Source organism: Diceros bicornis, chromosome 18 (assembly GCF_020826845.1).
Source record: "Diceros bicornis minor isolate mBicDic1 chromosome 18, mDicBic1.mat.cur, whole genome shotgun sequence".
NCBI classification, from domain to species: Eukaryota; Metazoa; Chordata; class Mammalia; order Perissodactyla; family Rhinocerotidae; genus Diceros; species Diceros bicornis.
In genome coordinates, this window is record NC_080757.1 from 38,426,445 (window position 1) to 38,445,590 (window position 19,146).

General features: G+C 57.2%; 1 protein-coding gene across 1 annotated transcript in view; it reads left to right on the forward strand.

Moving 5' to 3' along the window:
• ARHGAP23 (Rho GTPase activating protein 23) overlaps positions 1-19,146 on the forward strand; it is a 70,012-nt gene that overhangs the window by 10,207 nt on the left and 40,659 nt on the right. Inside the window, 3 exon segments of the mRNA XM_058560803.1 lie at positions 14,970-15,131; positions 17,703-17,730; positions 19,040-19,135. Coding sequence (XP_058416786.1) covers positions 14,970-15,131; positions 17,703-17,730; positions 19,040-19,135 — 286 coding nt within the window.

The following is a 19,146-nucleotide window of genomic DNA, read 5'->3' on the forward strand; positions in this document are numbered from 1 at the left end:
AGAGCCAGACACTGCTGTGTGAGCACTTTATACACACTGTCTCGTTAATCTGCACAACAACCCCATGTGGAATAGATTATCTCTATTTTATAAATAAACAGAAGCTCAGAGAGGTTAGTAACTAGTCCAAGGACACACAGCCAGGAAGTGGGACCAAATTGGGATTCAAACCCAGGTTCCTCTGAATCCTGTTTAGGAAATTTTAAACACTATGCTCTGCAGCGTCTTTATTTGTTGCATGTCTATCTCTTTATAAAGTCAGGGACTGTTTTATTAATTAAAAAAAAATCCTTTGTGGACTACCGAACTAAGATTTGTTGATAACTCCTATTTGCCGGGCACTCAACACTGAGTCCTCTCAAGGACCGGTTTACAGGCTAGGAGAGGGAAGAGACTTGACTGGGATCCCACAACTGGGACCTGAACTCAGTCTCCTTCACTCCTCTTTCCCTAGTGTCACTGGGCCCAGCCCAGTGCCAGCCCCTCGGTGACACTCAGTCAATAGTCCAGGAATGAAAGAAAGAAGAGCCGGGCTCTGAGGTTGACTGAGTTGTATAGGGGCACACAAAGGGCAGGACATGGGCTGGCGGCTGGGTCTCCTGCCCCTAGCCCAGTGTGGTCCCCACTTCGGTCACTGATGAGGCAAGGGGGTCCAGACGCAGGGATGGGGCCATTGCAATTTCCCCAGTGCTTAGCTGTCTGTCAGACATGTGAGCTCCAAGGAGGGGAGGCTGACCTGGCGCTGGGGTGGGCAGGGACGGTGTCAGGAGGTGGCAGAGTCTTGCAGGGCCTTGACAGAAAAGGATGAGAGGCCTCCAGTGCACAGCACCAGTGGGATTTCAGCCACGGGGTGACCCGAAGGACCTCCAGGCTTGGGAATCGCAGGCGGAGGCGGGTGTGGGCAGGGCCCCTACGCCGTGCAGTGGGCTGGGTATTCACTGCCTCTTGCTGAGTGCCCATTCGGCGCACGTTCCCAGACCGGCAGAGACCCGCCAATCAGGTACGCCCGCTGCTCTCTTTTTGCATGTTATTTGCATGACCGCGCCCCTTCGCTCCTGCCACTCAGCCTCCGCCCTCAAGTGTGCCTCTTCGGCCTCTGCCCGGTTTCAGGCCCACAGTGCAGGGCTGGGGTAGGGGGCTGCGGGGCGGGAAGGGCCGACCTGGGCTGCCAGCCTGGCCGCACTATTCATAGCTCAGGGGCTGGCGTAGTTCGCATACTTGGCGTTTCTTACGTCTGGCTGGCCCAAGGTTGCCTCCCCTCCGCGCTCCCCCCTCCCTCCTCTCCTCGCTCCTTACCCCCTCCTCCCTTTGCCTCCTTCCCCACCTTAGTCTTCTCTCATCCCGTCTTTCTGAAATCTAGAGATGGCCGAGCCCGCAGGAGGAAACTGAGGCCTAGAGAGGGGGCGTGTCTTTCGGCGGGGCCTCGAGGCAGATACCGGTAGTAATGAGGCGTGTAATGAGGTGGCTAAGAGCCTGGGCTCTGCCGGCAGGCAGACCGAGGCTTGAGTCGGAGCTGCCGCTAGCTGTGGGACCCCGGCAGTTTCCTTTTCAGGTCCGGGAAGCTTTTCAGAAATAGCCAAGCTGAGACCTGGAGGATGAGGGATCAGTTAAGGGAAGATGGGGGAGGGGAGAGACAAGCGTTATACTCCAGGGAGAGAGAACTGTGGATGTGGTGGGCCAGCCCTGAGTGGACAAGGGCTTGGCCAGCTGGGGTGAGGGGACAGAGGACACTGCAAAGGGGATTGAAACAGCTTCCCTTTTCTCCCCACCCCTCACTCCCTTATTCCAGCACCTCCACTTTCTGAATCTGGTTCCTGCTGAGGAAGGGGTGGATGCAAAAAGACAGACAAATATCTGAAGCAGCCCCTGTCCCAGGTAGACCCCTCCTGGGGACCCGGGTCCTACCACTGTGGACTCTCTCTGAGCAGAGGCTCATTCATCCTTCACATTCAGAAACAGTGCTGAGCACCCACCCTGTGCCAGGAGCTGGGGATTGGACTGCCAGCAAAGCAGACATGGTCCCAGCCTTCCAGAACTCACAGCCCCAGGGGGAAGATGTTGGTCAAAATAACCTCATAAATATATAGACACCAACTAAAGAGTGCTGTGAGGGGGTTCACAGGGACCTGACCTGGTCTGGGGCCCAGAGGAGGTGTCTCTGGGGAAGCGACTTTTTTGCTGAGAACTGCAGAGTGGGTAGGAGTTAATTAGAGTGTGGGTTGGTGAGGCAGAGAGGGAGCTGGGGAAGAGAGAACAGCATTCCAGAAACAGCATGTGCAAAGGACCTGAGGCTGGAAGGGTGCCTGGTCCTCCAAGGAACTGGAAGGAGGCCAGGGTAGCTGCAGCACAGAGGAAGGGGGTGTGGTGGGCGTGGAGCCCAGAGGCACGTCCCACAGATCTGGTTGTCATATTAAAACGATTAGTCTGGACTCTCAGGGGCCAGAGGAGTGATGGTGGCTTGGAGCAGTGGTGGATGTGGTGAAGGGGGTAGACTCAGACAGCAGAGTCCACTCTCTGGTGGGTGGGATGTAGGGCTGGGGCCATAATGCCTCACATTTATTAGTCCCCAGAATGCTTTCCCAGCAACTTTGTCAGGCTGCTATTCCTAGCTTGATTTTGTAGCTGAAGAAATAAGAAAATTTGTATGACCTTGAGGTCACACAGCCAGAAAAGGGCTAGGGCCAGTACCAATGGCAAGTGTGACCCTTTCTCCATATCACCCCTCTCCATGCTGGGACAGTACTCTCTCTCTCTCACTAGCCTGCTATCCCCCACCCCTGGGTGCCCCCGTGGGTTAGCCCAGCATTCCCTACCTAGCACCAGACCCCGGGGGGGCACCAAGAGGCCCAGGGGGTGGGTGGGTGTGTGTCACACTTGTCCTAAGAGGTTGCTCTGCTGTTAAATGAGGTTATGCATGTGCAGTGTGCCTGGTATATGGTAAGGGCTCCACAATATTCATTACTGCTGTGGCTGTTACCATGTCCCCAAATGCGGGGCCAGGCAAACTGGTGAGTGGTAGGATCTGGGGCTGAGGGTGATGCCATCTATCTTCTGACCACAAAGCCTAGCCCAGAAACCATCCCTGCTCCCTCATGGGCAGGAGCTGGGGGAGGTTGTTTGTCCCTGCAGAGCCATCATCTCTTCCACCCTTCCAGCTGCCCCTGGGGCATCATGGGCTGGATTAGGGAGAGCTCCTAGGCAAGGTGAAGGGATGACCTGGGCGGGTTGGGCAGGGCCTGGAGTGAGGGGGTGGGTGGTTTCAGGGGTGGGGCTGAGAGCCTCTCCCTGCAGGGAGCCCCATGTGCCCTGGGGGAGACTTTCGGAATCTGCTGAGACCTGCCCTGGGAGGGGATGTGGTCTCAGCTTGACTAGGACTGAGCTCTCCCCTGAAAGAAAGCAGTGAGTGCACCTGTTTCTGTCCAGGTGGTCAGACAACAGAGAGAACTTCCAGAAAGGGGTGTGTGGGACCATAGGGGGAGCCACTCCCAGAGTTCTCCTCCAGTCTCCTCTGAAATGAGCTGTCCAGTGTGGAGTCGGAGAATGGATACGATGATTTTGGAGAAGAGTCATTGCAGGCATTCTCCTGCTTCCAGGAATGACTGCCCCAACACCATCTAGTCTGAAAAGGGGCTCTGGCCTCCCTTGGGTACTCCTTGACCAAAGGGAGATCCTTCCTAAGGTCCCACAGTCACTCTGTCTTTCTTCAGGGGGACCCTGCTTCTCTGTAGGAGATGGGGAGGGGTGAGCCTGGGGTGTGGTTGGGGGCTGAGGGGCCTGGAGAATACAATGGGGAGAGGCGGGGTAGAGGAATGAGGGCACCCCGCCCACTCTGGGCTGTTGGGAGAGAGTGCCAGCCCTGGGCCAGCAGGGGGCTCTGTTGCACATGGGACCTGCCTGCGTCTCTGACAAGAGGGTGCACCCTTCAGTGTGTAGGCATGCTTTTCTTGGAATGTGTGCGTGAGAAAGCATGCGAGAACAGGGACTTGCCTCTGTGGGCACACACTTGTGTGTGTGTCTATGTTACGGGTGGTGTGTAAGTGTGTGTAGACTTGTGTGCTGAGAGGAATCAGGCCTCAGGGGGCAGGAACTCCACATTTAGCCCAGCTTTTGCTAGAAAAACTCTTCCAAGGTCCCGACACCCTGGGATGTGACATCCCAAGAGTTTGTACATCCATTGCTCCAGCCTCCAATAGATGGTAGGTCCTCGTCAATGCCAAGGACCTACTGTGTGCAAGGGTCAGCCTCCCCAGCAGCCTGAGAGCTCACCCGGGCAGGGACTACTAGGTCCCTAAAGATGACAATAGGGGCTTTGAGAAGGCACAATGGAGAGGGGTGGGAGGGGAAGGTCCTCCAGGCAGGAGATGAGCAGCTATCCTGGGCAACCTCTGTGGGCAGAGCCCGCTCCTGGGCCCCAATGGGAGACCCATTCATTTGTTCCACCTTCTTTCAACATTTTTTTAAAAATTTGAATTCTGACTTTGCTTTTTTTTATTGTGGTAAAATATACACAATATAAAATTTACCATTTTTAAGTGTACAGTTCAGAGGCATTAAGTACATTAACATTGCTGTGCAACCATCAGTGCCATCCATCTCCAGAACTTTTCATCCTCCCAAACCGACACTCTGTATGCATTACACAATAACTCCTCATTCCCCTTTCCCACAGCCCCACCACTCTATTTTCTGTCTCTATGAATCTAGGTATCTCAAACAGGTGGAATCATACAATATTTGTCCTTTTGTGACAGGCTTATTTCACTTAGCATAATGCCTTCAACGTTCATCCATGTTGTAGCATGTGTCAGAATTTCCTTCCTCTTTAAGACTGAATAAAATTCCGTTGTGTGTATATACTACATTTTGTTTATCCATTCATCCCTCGATAGACATTTGGGTTATTTCCACCTTTAGGCTATTGTGAATAATGCTGCTATAACCATGGGTGTACAAATATCTGTTTGAGCCCCTGATTTCACTTCTTTTGGGTACATAGCCAGGAGTGGAATTGCTGGATCATATGGTAATTCTATGTTTAATTTTTTTTTTGTGAGGAGGATCGGCCCTGAGTCAACATCTGCCAATCCTCCTCTTTTTGCTGAGGAAGACTGGCGCTGGGCTAACATCCGTGCCCATCTTCCTCCACCTTATATGGGATGCCACCACAGCATGGCCCGACAAGCGGTGCGTCGGTGCACGCCCGGGATCCGAACCCGACAAGCGGTGCGTCGGTGCACGCCCGGGATCCGAACCGGCGAACCCCGGGCCACCGCAGCGGAGCGCGTGCACTTAACCACTTGCGCCACCGGGCTGGCCCCATTCTATGTTTAATTTTTTGAGGAACTGCCATGCTATTTTCCACAGCCATGGCACCATTTTGCATTCCCACCAGCAATGCACAAGGGTTCCAGTTTCTCCACGTCCTTGCCATCAACAAATAATTTTTGAGAGCCTACTATATACAAAGCACTCTAGTAGCACAAATCCATTTCTGAAAATTCAGTAGCTGTTGTCCTTAGGAAGCTCTCAGTCTAATGGGGGAGACTCAGGCTCCAATCTAAGGGGAAAGACACAGGCCGTGACCTCTGGGAGACCCTAGACTGATATGGGGCAAAAACCCCTGCTGTCAGGGACCTCCCAGTCTGATTGAGGAGGCATAGGCTCTTCCCTCTGGGGAGTCCCCAGACAGGCCCAGGGCCCAGAACGGATACGTGGAGGGCATGCGTTGAGACAGTCAAGGGGCTGCTGAGGGGAATAAATGGAGGGTTTGCGGTGGGCCCTGTCCCACGCTGGCCCGCGGTTGTCTAGGCAATGGCCTGGCTGTTTACTTTGTGGCTGGCTCCAGACTCACCCTTTTCTGCAAGTGCTCATTTCCCATCATGAGGGAAGATGCCCGTCTTTAGTCTCCCCTCCCTCTGGCGTCCCTGAGGAGGGAACTGGCTCTCCTGCTGGGCGGAGGCCCTGCCAGCCTGGCACCTTTGCCATGCTCCTTGCCTGCTGGGAGCAGGCCCCATCCTGGGGTCTCACATCGCCCACCCCTGCCTCACTCCCAAAGGGCCTACAAGACAAGGCTCTGGGCCTGCCAAAGTCCTGCTGTGGGAGGAGGGGCTCCTGATGATTCCTCCCTGCTTGGGGGGAGTTGGGGCATGTAGGAGCCTGTAGGTGGGAGGTGGTGGTGATGCCCACGTGAATGGCTTCACCTGGGTCTGTATAGACCTCCATGAGTGTCTGCCTGTGTCACCGTGTCTCTGTGTACACGTGGCTGAGTCGTCTGCATGTCTGAATGTGAGTGTGGCTGGGTGTGTAAGAATGTGAATATCCAAAGACAATCGAACAGCTTGCATTGACCTGGAGGGCATTATGCTAAGTGAAATAAGTCAGAGAGAGACAAATGATCTCACTTTTATGGGGAATCTGAAAAAAAAAAAACAACCAAGCTCACAGATACAGAGAACAGATTGGTGGTTGCTAGAGGCAGGGGGTGGGGGAGTGGGCGAAATGGGTGAAGGTGTCAAAAGGTACAAACTTCCAGTTATAAAATAAATAAATCCTGGGGATGTACTGAACAGCATGGCGACTATAGTTAATAATACTGTATTGCATATTGGAAAATTGCTAAGAGAGTAGATGTTAAAAGTTCTCATCATAAATAAAAAAATTTTTTTGAAAGAAAAAACAAAACAAAAAAAGCTTGCATTTATTGACCCCCTACTATGTGCTCAGGGCTGGTGCTAAGGACTTTCTTTAATTTACTTAATTCTCCCAACAACCTATGAGGTGGAAATTAGTATCATTCCCATTTTATTGGTGAGGAACTGAGGCTCAGAGAGGTTAAGTAACTCGCCTGAAGTCTCACAGCCAGAAAGTGGTAGAGACGGGACTCAGACCCAGAAGTCATGGACTCCAGAGGACACAGAGCCCGTGGCTAACCCCTGAGCCATGCTGGCACCGGAAGAGCTAGGGGATTCTGTGCTGCTTGGGACTGCGTTGGCCCCTCCTTGAGCTGGCAGTGGGATTTGTGGCATCAAAGTGCTTCCACCTCCCTGTTCCCTCCCCTCCCCGCCCCCAGCCCTCCTTGGCTCTGGCCCAGCTGGGGGTTGGGAGAGGAGAGCCCCAACCACCCCAGCTTAGGGCAAGATTGGCCCTGGAGGGGAGAGCACACGGTCTGGAGAGACCCTTTGAACCGCCCCCTGCTCGCAGGCCAGACAGAGCGGAGCGCAGGTTCCCGGTGACGCAGGGTTATCTGCCCATTGAGGGTGTTGGGGAGACGCAGGCTTGCTTGGCCGGCTCATCGGCTTGGCCTGTTGGGACACGTCAGGACTGCACACAGTGGTGCTGGGAACCAGGCATCTGAATGGGGCCAAAGGGTGGAGGCGGATGAGGGGGCGGCGGCCCTTGAGCCAGGAGACAGGGGTCAGGGGCCCAGGCGTGGGCGCGGCGGGCATGCCTCCGGTATCACATTGCCTGCATGCCTGGGACGGACAGGACTGGCGGGCGATTTGCTCTGTCTGTGTGTGAGGTTGTGGGTGTTATGGGTCCACGTTTGGTGGTGTGCGATGAGAGTATGGGACTGGTTAGAGCTTCATAAATGCCAGATGATTCTCTTGGGGAGGGGGCATTGTTTGTCACGTGGTCTGGGGCTTACATTCTGGGAGGAGGTGCTAAGCAAGCCAGAGGAAGGAAAAGCAGGCGAATTGACCCTGGGCCCCTCTCTCTCACTTCCTGAACCACACACCCTTCGGTTTCCCTCCTCATATTCCCTGACCCTTGGTCCCAGGACACTCGCCCGTTCCCCAGTTCCTGATTGTCAGGCTGCCCCTGTGGTCTTCTGTTCCTCCAGCCCAGGCCACCCTCTTGTTCAAGGGCTAACTTGGGAGGCCCCTGACCCCTCCCTCAAACAAACTGTCCCCTCCCAGAGGAAGATGCCCTGAACACCTTGACACAGGGGCTCTGTTGTTATGAGGGGGATCTTCCTTGGTGGGGGTGAAGGCAGCTGGATTGGGCCTGAATCTGGAACTTGGGGACCTCTAAAGGCACTAGTAGAACTATAAGTGCCTCGAGAGCAAGGTCTGCACTTGTCTTATTCTCCAAGGTGACCCGGCCCCCTGCACAGCACCCGGCCCACAGCAGGCATCAAGACTTGGTTGCTGAAAGCATAAATGAGAGGGTGATGGAAAGAGATCTGAGTTAGGCGTTAGAACCCTGGGATTTGGTCCCAGTCTAATAAAAGTGAAGCCTTAACCCAGTCACTTTATCCTCTTTGAGCCTCAGTTTCTGCATCTGAAAAATGGGTATAAAAACAATCCCTGAATATCCAATTATTAGGGTCAGTGTCAAATGAAATGAAGTGAAAGTGCTTTCAAACAATAAAGGATGATTATCTCATTTGGAGAGAAGTCTGGATGCCCTTCCCTTGGGGTACAGCCCCCAAGTCCTGCCCTGGAACCCTCAGGAAGATGAGGGTGAATGGATTTTGCAAGCTGGTCAAACTAGAGGATGATGGGACGGACTGCTCAGCGGGGTAATTCCTGATTTGGGGGGAGGAAGCTGGGGAGGGTGCAGGGGAGGACGACTCACACTAGGCAGGAAGGCTTGGAATAGAATCTCAGCTACGCCTGGTATTTCCCAGCCCTTGGCCCCCTCCCCCACCACCCTCCTCTGGGGCCCACCCCACATTCCTTTCCCGGAGGAAATGGGGGAGGGGGCTAAGAGTTTCCCCAGGCCTAGAGGATCATTTATGCAAACATTCAAGGCCCTACTATAGTGCATCCTGAGGTCCCTATAGAGGCAGCTGGGGTGGGGGGTGGGATGAGGAAGGTGCGGGTTTGTGGTGGAGAGGGCTGTTACCTCCTTGGCCAGGCCTTGTCGCCCCTGCCAAGTTAGAGGGCAGGAGATGGACATCGTATGTGGCTTATCATTTCCCAGGTCTCTGCAGCCGTGGGCTCTGTAGCCCCCAGAGCCCTCAGCAGTTTCCAGGGAGATGGATTCTTGATCCAGACACACCGTATTACCTGTTGGCCATGAGATGTTCCCTGGGGCATGGGAGGGCAGAGTCACTCCATTCCCTCAGAACTAAGGACTGGACTTGCAGCAAGAGGAAAGGAAGTTAGGCAGCTGGAAGGACTTACTGGCTGCTTGCTGGGAGAGCGGGCCAGACTCTGAGTGAGGACATCCCCGAAGCCGTTGCCCTCTGCTTGGGGCCGCACGCAGAGTCTGCCATGCTGAGGACATCTTGGTGGTGCTTCCAGCTGGTCTATGAGGGTCTGGCGTTTGGAGGGCGTGACAGGGAGGCGCCCCGAGCAGGCAAGGGCAGGAGTGGACTTGAAGAGAATCCTTGGTTGTCTAGTGATTGAGGGGCGGGGGAGGGTGCTGATGGAGATGCCATGGGTTCTGCTCCCCCTGACTGTGGTCCTTTCCCACTCTGCCCCTAAGCCCTCCTGACTCAGCGCTGGTGGCAGCCTCACTCTTCCCGTCCGGCTTCCGCCAGGGTGGGGGTGGGGGTCCAGCTCCTGCACAGGGGGCCCAGCAAGCGACAAACAGGAAACAGGAGAACAAAACCGCTCCCTGGCCCCCACACGCCTCCCTCTCCCCCTTCCTTCTCCCTCCCTCGATCCTGCCCACCCCCAGGGTCCTCTGTTTCTCCTCGCTCTGTCCTTAGGCCTCCCCTCCCCTCTCTCTGCCCCTCCATCTCCCTGCCTTCCCTCCCACACGATCCACCAGAGTGCTGTCCTTGCTGTGGACAGCAGGTGATGGGATGGGGAAGGAAGGGGAAGCTGACTCGTCTGCTCAGTTCTCCCTCCGGTGGCTGCCCTGAAAGGTCCCAACCCTGTGACTCTTCCTCCCTGGACTCCCAGATTTGGGAGTAGGGCTGGGCTGGGGCTGCTCCCCTCCACCCCAGCTCTCTTTCCTGGCCGCTGGCTAGAACTGGGGTATAAGATCCAGGTTGGAGTGAGGGGGTCTGGGCTTGGCGTCCCAGCGCTGCCATCACAAGCTGGGTGATCTTGGGCTTCAGTTTCGTTCTCTGAAAATTGGGTCATAGCAGCGGCCCCAGGCCACAGTGTGGCCGTGGTGAGAAGCACACTGTTTGTGAACAGTCAAGTGGGATAGAAGTGGCGGTGACGGAGATTACACACCTACTAGCCAAGGCCTCTGCCGGCCCCACCCGGGAAGGGGCCTGGGAAGAGAGAGCCAGGAAGGGGAGGAGGGCAGGGTCTGCCATCAACATGGGCTTCCTGTCTGACTCACATGCTGGGGGTGGGGTGGGGGCCAGCTTGGAACCCATTGTCAGCTTGGTGAGCCCCTCTGGGTAGAGCTAATGGGCAGGGGGTCCTGGGGGAGAGGGTTGGTCATGCTTCCCCACAGGTGGTGGTGGGGACTCCACCTGCAGCCTTAGGGTATAGCATAACTCTAGGGTGGGGTGTGATGAGAGTGAGTGCTGCTCTCTGTGCCCGTCATTGTGTGTGTGTGTGTGTGTGTGTGTGTGTGTGTGTGACCTGAGGGGCACGGCATCAATGCACGGAGTGCGTGTGCTGGGCAGTGGTGTGCACGTCTTCTCTCTGCCTTCGTGGGGTGTGTGGGTGTCTGTGGGGTATGTGTAGAATGTATGGGTGGGTATGTGGGGGGGGTCTGGTGTGCTTTTAGGGGCACAGTGAGTATGCTTGCAAATGTGTCTCTGTGGGGTGTGTGGACCATATACTCATGGCAGGGTGTCAACACACAATGTATGTGTGAGGGGAATAGTGTGTTTATGTGAGTGTGTTTCTCTGGGGTATGTGGACAGAGGGTGAGTGTGTGTGTGTGTGTGTGTGTGTGTGTGGATGGGAGGGTGTGGGGTGCATGGATGTGTGTGTGTGTGTTTCGAACCTGTAGAGGGTGGGTAGCGTGTATGTTTATGTGTGTGCATCTATGTGAGGAGCATGTGTACACATGTGAGTGTATGTTTCTCTGGGGCGTGAAGCTGGATGCTCGAGTGTACTGGAAGGAGTACACTGCGTGCTGGCCGGGGTACAGTGAGTGTTGTGTGAGTGGGAGGGTGTGTGTATGCGTGTGTGCCTGTACAAGGTGTGCGGTGTATGACTGTGCGGGGGCGCTGTATAGTGCCTCCTGTGTGTGGGTGTGTGTGAGTGTGGGATCCGGGCGGCCGCGGACTGGGGCCGCCCCGGAGGGGGAGGCGTCTGCCCTGCGCGACTCGCCGGAGTGTCCAGGCTCGGGCGCCTTCAGCCGGGAGGTGCGGGAGGCGCGGAGCCGCTCCAGCCGTCCTGCCGCCGTCCGCGCGGGCCGGCCGTCCCCTCGGGGCCCCTGGGCCCCGCGCCCGCGGCTCTGGGGGGCGGGCGGGGACCCCTAGGGTCCGCCGGCCGTCTGGGGGACCTAGGACGCCGCCCGCCGGGCGCCGAGGAGCGGCAGCGGGCCCCCGCGCGGCGCGCCCCGCTCCGGAAGCCGGGCCCGCGGCACGCTGGGGCCGGGGCGGCGGCCGGGCCCGGGGGCCCCCGATGGCCGCCGCGCTCGTGGGCAGCGCCATGTGGCGCGTGGAGCGCGCGGGGGCCGGGGGCTGGCGCTGGGAGCGCGCCGTCGGCGTGGACTGCAGTGCCCCGGAGCCGCGCTGCCTCTGGCTGCCCTGCCTCGGCCACTGCGACCGCCGCGCGCCCGGGTCGCGCCGAGCCAGGGTGAGCGCCGCGGGGCTGGCGGGGCCGGTGGCCGGGGCAGAAGCCCGGGCAGGCCTCGTCCGGGGTGGGTGGGACTGGGCCACTAACTCCTTGCGATCTTTGAGCTGAGTGCGCCCTGCATCCGGGACGGATGCCCCGGAGTAGGGAGTGAGTGAGGAGTGAGGAGCCGGAGAGATGCGGGTGACGGTGGCAGGATTGGGGCTGAGCGCTTTTCCAGGGGTCCTGGATGACAACCCCCAGTCTGGGTGGTGGCCTCCAGTGGGTTCAAGCCTCTAGGTTTACAGGCAGTAGAAGGATGGAGGGGACCAGGTTGTTTGAAGAAATGCTGGGGCATCTAGGATCCTGGGGAGTTTGGGCTGGCAGGGTCCCTGAGCCAGAGGCAGGCAGGGGTACCACTAAATGGAGCGGTGAGCACCACCCTGTCCTCCCCCTGGTAGGGAACCTGGCTTCAGGGGCACACAAAGGTTTTCTGGTGGGCAAAGGAGGCTGAGGTGGCGGAATGGGCCCCAGCAGGTAGTGAGGGATCTCAGGGTGAGGACTGACAGGGCTGGAGAGGGGGGTTGGGGACAGTGTTTCTGATGTCCGGGATCGACCGGGCTGGTAGGGTGTGAGTCACAGTGGGCACCATGCCCAGCATGAACGCAGTGCTCCCTGCAATGACCTCTTTATGCTCCTGGGGGAGGAGCAGAACTCCTGGGTTCTAGTTCCTGTGTCTCCAACCCACCTCGTGTCTATTCTGTCTAATTTGTGGCCCTGGGGCCGTCTGCCCTTCTCCACCATCAGTTGGTATTTCTGGATGTCTCTTTTTTTTCTAACATGAGGATGGGAGTGTTTGGAAATAGATCTGGGCCACGAGGGTGTTAATCAGTGATGTCTCTGTGTCCCCAGAGCCTCTCCCTTTCCATCCCCTTGTTTCTGTGCCTACCTCGGAGAGCAGAGTTGGGGATGTGTGTGAGCTGTACCCCTTCCCAGTCTAATCACCTTTCTGATCCTCATTGCTGGCTCCTTCTCTGTTTCTGTGTCTGTCACCTCCCTCCCCCTCAAGATGAGAGCAAAGACCCAGTGTTGTCCCAGGTCGAAGGGGAAAAGAGGAGACGTGCATGTATAATAGCGTGAAGGATTGAGGTTAAACCGAAGGAAGAAATTCCCACAGGGGAGTTGCCAGATCTGGCTGTTGATGGGGGCTGTGGTGTCTCCTCTTCAGGCGTGGTAGCTGTGGCAGGGGTTTTGCCACACTGCCATTCTCAGGAGCCTAGTTGGAAGGGGTGGGGGAAGGGAGACTGGAAGGGAGGAAAAGAAGAAAGGGAGAGGCAGGGATAAGAGAGGAGGCCGCATTGGTGCCTGGGTGAGGAGGGAGCCTGAGAGATGGCATGCCCACTGCCCTGGATTAGAGGCAGGCCCCCAGGGAGTGGCACCCCCAGGCAGCTGGCAGCTCCAGGCAGGATGTGCTCTGGAGGAGGGGTGGGGTGGGGGGCATGCGGGGACCTGTCCCAGCCACTTCTCATCACTGGGGCAGCTGGTGGCTTAAACCTTAATCCAGGACACCAGCAAAACAATGGGCCCTGCAAACAGCCTCAGCTCTGAGCCCCAGTGGAGGGCATGCAGGGGAGGCAGCCCGCACTGGGGAGGAGCAAGGGCTTCTGTAAGAGGGGGCAGTGGAGGGTCCCCTGAGGCCCTCTTCTCTCCCTGATCAGTTCCTTGCCAGGTCAGCAGAAATAGGAAATCCAGGGGATTTCAGACCTCAGCAGAATTCCCAGAGAATTTTCCCTTCTGGGCTCATCAGACCCCCACAGGGGTGTGGGGTTCAGTGGGAAAGTCCAGGCTAAAGCCACAAGTGGAAGGAGCTGAGGGGCCATCACTTGTCCTCCAGCCTGAAGTGGAACCCCAGCTAAAGCTTCCTGGACTGGGGGTTATTCAGCTTTTGCTGAGACCCTTGCAAGGACAGAGAGCTCACAACCTCATCCGGGTAGTTTTCCAGATACATTGATTAGAATGGTCTCCCTGGCCCGGAGCTTCGCTCAGCTGCCTTGTATCATCCACCGGCTGTGTCCTCTGGGACTGTATGAAGCACGCCTATTGCCTCTGTCACATTTTTCTTTAATCTTCTGAGATTTGAGGATACACGCCCTCCCCCAAGCCTCACATCCCATGCAGAAGTCCCTAGCACAGGGCTGGGCACAGGGCCGGCTCCCTTCCACTGGACATGTGAGCAGGAGGGTGGATGGATACATGAGGGGACTTCCTAGTATCAGGACCTTTGAGTGGCAAATTGGAGCTTTCTCCAGCTGTTAGACGGGGGGAAAGGGAGCCTTAATAGTGAAGCGGGAGCTCCTCACCCCAGAACTGGTGGGCCTCCTCCCTCTGCACCCAGCCCCACCTTTCTTCCTGCAGCTGAAGGCTCCTGCCTGGTGCCAAGGAGGAGTGAGGGGGTTGAGGACTGTCGAGGGTGGGGTAGGGGGGCTTCTTGCCCTCTGAGGGGTTTGGATTAGGGGCAACAGATAGGTTAGGCTGTGTGAGGTTGGGTGCGGGTTGAAGAACCCCAAGGGGTGGCCTCGATGCTTTTCACTAGGCAGCCTGCCCTCGGCTCCCATCTTCTCCAGTCTGCCATCTGCCTCCCTGTGCACACATCTCTCTGACACCCTCCTGTCACCCACTTTCCCTCTGTGTCTGATCAGGGGACCTGAAGGGAGCCCTCTCTCAGGCACTGTCCATCTTCTTCTTCCTGTTGCCCCAGAAACAGACCTGTGTGCCCCCAAACCCTTGTCTTCAGACACCCTCTGCCGTGTCATCCTGGGGAATCCCAAGTATTCCAGCAGGTCGGCCAGTGGGCAGCAGAGTGTCTCCCCCACACCCACCCGGATCCCCACTCAGTTCCCGTGAAGCAGCCAGGCCTCTGGGTCTGGGCTCTGAGCCTCAGGAAGTCCCTTCAGTTGTCTGATGTCCAGTCTGCTCCCTCGTGGCTCTTAGTCCCCCACTTGTTCCTGCTGCTCCTGAAGGATGCTTGTGTGTGCCAGTCTGTCTGTGCATGTGTGTGTCTGTCTGTCTGCGGTGTGCACTGTGTGCATGTGTCTGTGTGTGATTGAGGGGAAAGAAGGAAGGAAGAAGCTATCGGGCTGATGAGGGCGGGAGAAGAAGGAAGGGGTGAGGAGGCGGTCAGGGGCAGAGGAGGGTGCCTGGAGCCCCGGGACCCGTGGACTCCAGGACCATTCCAGTCCCCCTCGGGTTCTCTGGGCTGCCGGAGGCACTGTGCAGACTCGGGAGTGTGGCCACATGGCCACTCAACCCCGTCTCTCTGTGCTCCTGCAGCTGCCCCTGGGCCCGAGAGATGGGTGCTCTCCTGGGCGCCCCCTCCCCTGGCAGGGACCGAGGACGCTGCTGCTGCACAAGAGTCTCCAGGATGGCTTTGGCTTCACCCTGCGCCACTTCATTGTGTACCCGCCCGAGTCAGCTGTGCACTGCAGCCTGAAGGTACGCCCACCTCACCACTGCCCTGGCCTGTCCTGAGGAAGCGTGAATGGCGGGGGGGGGAGAGTCCTTTGCGCTGTCACCTCCACGGTCCTTCTGTGGCCTGGGGAGGAGGTCACAGAGGCAAGGGCAGCCCTGGCCGGGTCATTTGTGTTGTGTGATCGTGGACAAGCCCCCTAACTGCTCTGGGCTTGGTCTTCTCAGGAGAAGGGCACCGGGTGGCTGGTTCAGGGCAAGGAACGTAGAGGTGGGGGAGCCAGGATGCTCACCTATACCCCCAGACTCTTGGCTTCTGGAAGGCGAACAGCCTTTTCGGAGAGATGGAGTTCCTGGGACCCCTTGTCCACTGGCCGCTTCTGAGCTGAGTTTGCTGCCTGGTCCGCAGCCTGAGCTCTCAGGGAGTCCATCCTAACACCTCTGGGACCCCTCCCAGTGTGCCCCAGGCCCACTGGAAAGAGCCGTGGGCCAGGATGAAGAAGACCTGGGTTCTAGTGCTGGGACTACTCCTAGCTCACTGTGGATCTTGGGGTGGTCTCTCCCCTCTCTGGGCTCCATTTCTCCTGCTGTAACCTGAGGGCATTTATCTACTTGACCCTCAAGGGCCCTTCCAGCCCTAATATAAATGTCAAAGTTATCTGGGTGCGGGCACCAGGGCTGCTCAGCTCAACCCACAGTGTGGGCTGGGGGGAGGGGGTCCCTGACAGTGAAGCAGGCATGCAGGAAGAAGTGAGGGGGCCCTGGGCAGGAACCAGGAGGGCCCTGCCCCCTTCCCCCACCTCTCTCCCAGCAGGGGAGGAGACAAATATATTTTGGAGTCCATGAACCCATTTCTCCCCTTCCCCCAGGGCTGGGACTAGGCTGCACAGCTGTTGGGAGACTCTCCCTTGCGGAGCTTGGTCCTACCTGCCAGAGAACCAAGGCATTGGGTTTCAGTGCCTGTGTCCGGGTGCTTGCACTCCTCTCTTTGTGTGCACATGTGCGGGCGTAGTATGCTGGTCATATATATCTAGACGTGTGCATATAGGTGTCTAAATACACGTCATGTGCACGTGCCACTGTGCACCTCTCGTGTCCATGTCTGAATCTGGGGCGCCTGCATAAACTATCCTCATTGGCTGCAGCTGTGCTTAGGAGTGTGCACCGGGCTGACGGTGTGTGGGAGGGGCGCTGCCCCACCCCTGATGCCCAAGGACACCAGCCCCTCGTTCCCTGGAACCTCTTCCTTCCCTCCTTCCCTAGAATGCCCCTCCTTCCCGGCCCCTGCCACCTTCTCTCAGGGGACCCTGCTGAGGGTTGACCGGGGCAGAATCATCCTGAGTGCTCTAGGCTGGGTGGTGGACCTGTCTCAGAGAGACCTCGCTCACGTGGGGCACTGGAAGACCCCAGGGTAGGGCCAACCAGGGACAGGTCCCATCCCCTTTCCAGAACCTGCCCAGGGCAGGGAGCCTTCAGGCAGCTCAGCCGTCTAAATGCATCTCTAAATGCATCTGTCTGCCTCTGCCACCCGCTCGCCGCACTGTCAGCTCACATCAGCGGGCATGCACCCCACATGGGAGAGCAGGGCAGAGGGACTGCTCTCCAGCAGTGCCCAGCGGCCTTCCTGTGCTGGCCAGGGTGCCAGAGTCCTGGGTTCCAGCCCTGGCTCTGCTACTGAGTCTCTGAGTGGCCCTGGACAAGTCATGCCCTGTCACCTGTAAACGGATGATCTGTGGAGAGGGTTAGACAAGATGACGCCAAAGGTCCGATCCAGCTCTAAAATGCCATATCCTGCTGGCCCGTCCTATCTCTCTGACCTTCTCCTTTCCTTCGTTTCTATTTCCTCCCAAATCTAGTGCCCTTCCCCCTTCACTCACCAGGATGATCCCGGAGGCCTCCTTACTGGGTCTCCTCGACTCCATTTCTGAGCCCTGCACCTAGAGGCTAGAATCCTCTTCCCTCATTGGTGTTTTCACATCCACTCTCTCCCACTCAGAAACCTTCAGTGGCTCCCTCTTTCTTCCTTTTCAAACCTGAAAGCTTTAGTCTGACTTCTGTCACTTGCTGGTGTTGACTTTCTCCTTCAGCTCAACTGATCAGTCCTAGATATGCTTGCCTTTTTCTGCCACCAGGCGCCTGCGCACTCCATCCCCTCACCGAGAATGCCTTCTCCTAGCCATCCTGAAACTTGCTTTAAAATCCCCTCCCCCAGGGGGACACTAATCAGGCCTTCCCTTCCTATTCTCTTAAGAGCTGATAGCCACTGTTTGCAGTTGTCATGCTGGTTATCTGTGTCTGCCTGGGTCCCCTCCGTGGGTTGGTGTGTTTGGTATCTCCTCCGTTGGGCTTCGAGCTCCCCAAGGGATGGAGTCATGGGTCCCCCCTTGGATTGGGGGCTTTCAGACAATGGGATCAGCAGGCATGAGAGAGGGCTCATGCTACCAGGGAACGTTGCCTGGGACTTGAAGTCCCTGTCGACACCCCTCCTGCCCCCTCCGGGCTGGGCTAGTTGAAGGAAGATAAGAGAGGAGGCTGCTGGGTGCGGAGCTTGAAGGGGCCCGCCCAGGTGGCCCACACCCGCCTCTCTGTCCCATGCAGGAGGAAGAGAATGGAGGCCGAGGAGGAGGTAAGGAGTGGTGGGGGGTGGACACTAGGGACTGGGGCTGAGCGGGACTCATCCTCCAGCTTCTGTTTCTCCCCCTCCCCCAAGTGGGCCTGGATTTTGCTGTGCCCCCACCCTCGACTGCTGTTCCCATCCTGGCTCTTCTCTGTGCCCACTCTGGACATCTGCGCCCTCTCTCTCTCCTCCCTTTCTTTTCTCACATTTATCTCCCTTTGGGCCTGTCTATTCCACACTGGGGGTGGTGCTCTGGGGAGCAATGGGTTTCTAAGACCTGGCCCCTGCTCTGGAGTTACTCCCAGCCTAGATGAGGCGCAGGCTGGGGGCTTGTGGGAGGGTGTAGCTGATCATGGGCTGTCCTTGGGGATAGAGACACTGGGGTTCTGTTGGGCGTATGGGGGACCTTGAGGTCTTTCTCTTTTCAAATGTGAACCCCACTCCCCTGGCTGTCACCCTTGCTATCCCAAAGGGCCCCTTCTGGCACCCAGGCTCCCCAGGGTTTTCAAGGCACAACTCCTTGAAGCAACAGCCTTCCTTCTCTGCCACTGGGGCTTCTACTGGGCAGCCACGGGGACACTGTCTTCCTGAGTCCCCGTTGCAGAGGCCTGTGGTACGGGAGGAGCCATCTGACCTATAACAGGCCATTTCCCTGAGGGAGACTGTTAGCAGCGAGGAGTATTGCTGGGTTATAACGTGATGTCATCAGGGGGTGGTTGTCCATCCTGGGATCCTCAGACCTCTGCTCGGAGATCCCCCGACCCTGGGGAAGGGAGTGAGGTGGCTGGTGTGGGCGTTGGGTGCCTATGAGCTTCAGCGCCTCTCTGTGGCTCCCCCGGGGTCTGTGGGTGTGGACATTCTCTGTGTGTGTGGCTGTCTCTCCCTGCCATGTGTCTTCAGGACTTGATACTGGCCTCTTGTATGGCACCCTTTCCTTTGTCTTGTGACTCGTGTGTGTGTGTGTGTGTGTGTGTGTGTATGCGTGTGTCTGTGTCTGAGCACACGCACATGTCTGCCCCACTAGACAGTGAGCTCTGGAAGGGCAAGGACCATGTCTATCCACCCTTTTTAGTCTTTCTAGCACGGTGCTGGATGCAAGAGGCCTTTAAGGAGCGACTGTGTGTCCGTGTAGGTTTTTGTCCACAGGAGTGTGTCCTCTTGTCTGATCCTGTGCATCACGTCCCTGTGGATGTGTGGGTCTGTGTTTGTGTCTGTGTGAGTGCAGTCATTCTCTGAGTGTGTGTCCTCTGTGTGTGTAGCTGTGCGTGGGTGTGACCTTCAGCAGCCACCCCCAGCTAACCTGGCTGATGCTCACCAGGACCCTCCCCCCGGCACCGCTTGGAGCCCATGGATACCATCTTTGTCAAGAATGTGAAGGATGATGGCCCTGCCCATAGGGCGGGGCTTCGCACAGGTGAGCTGTCC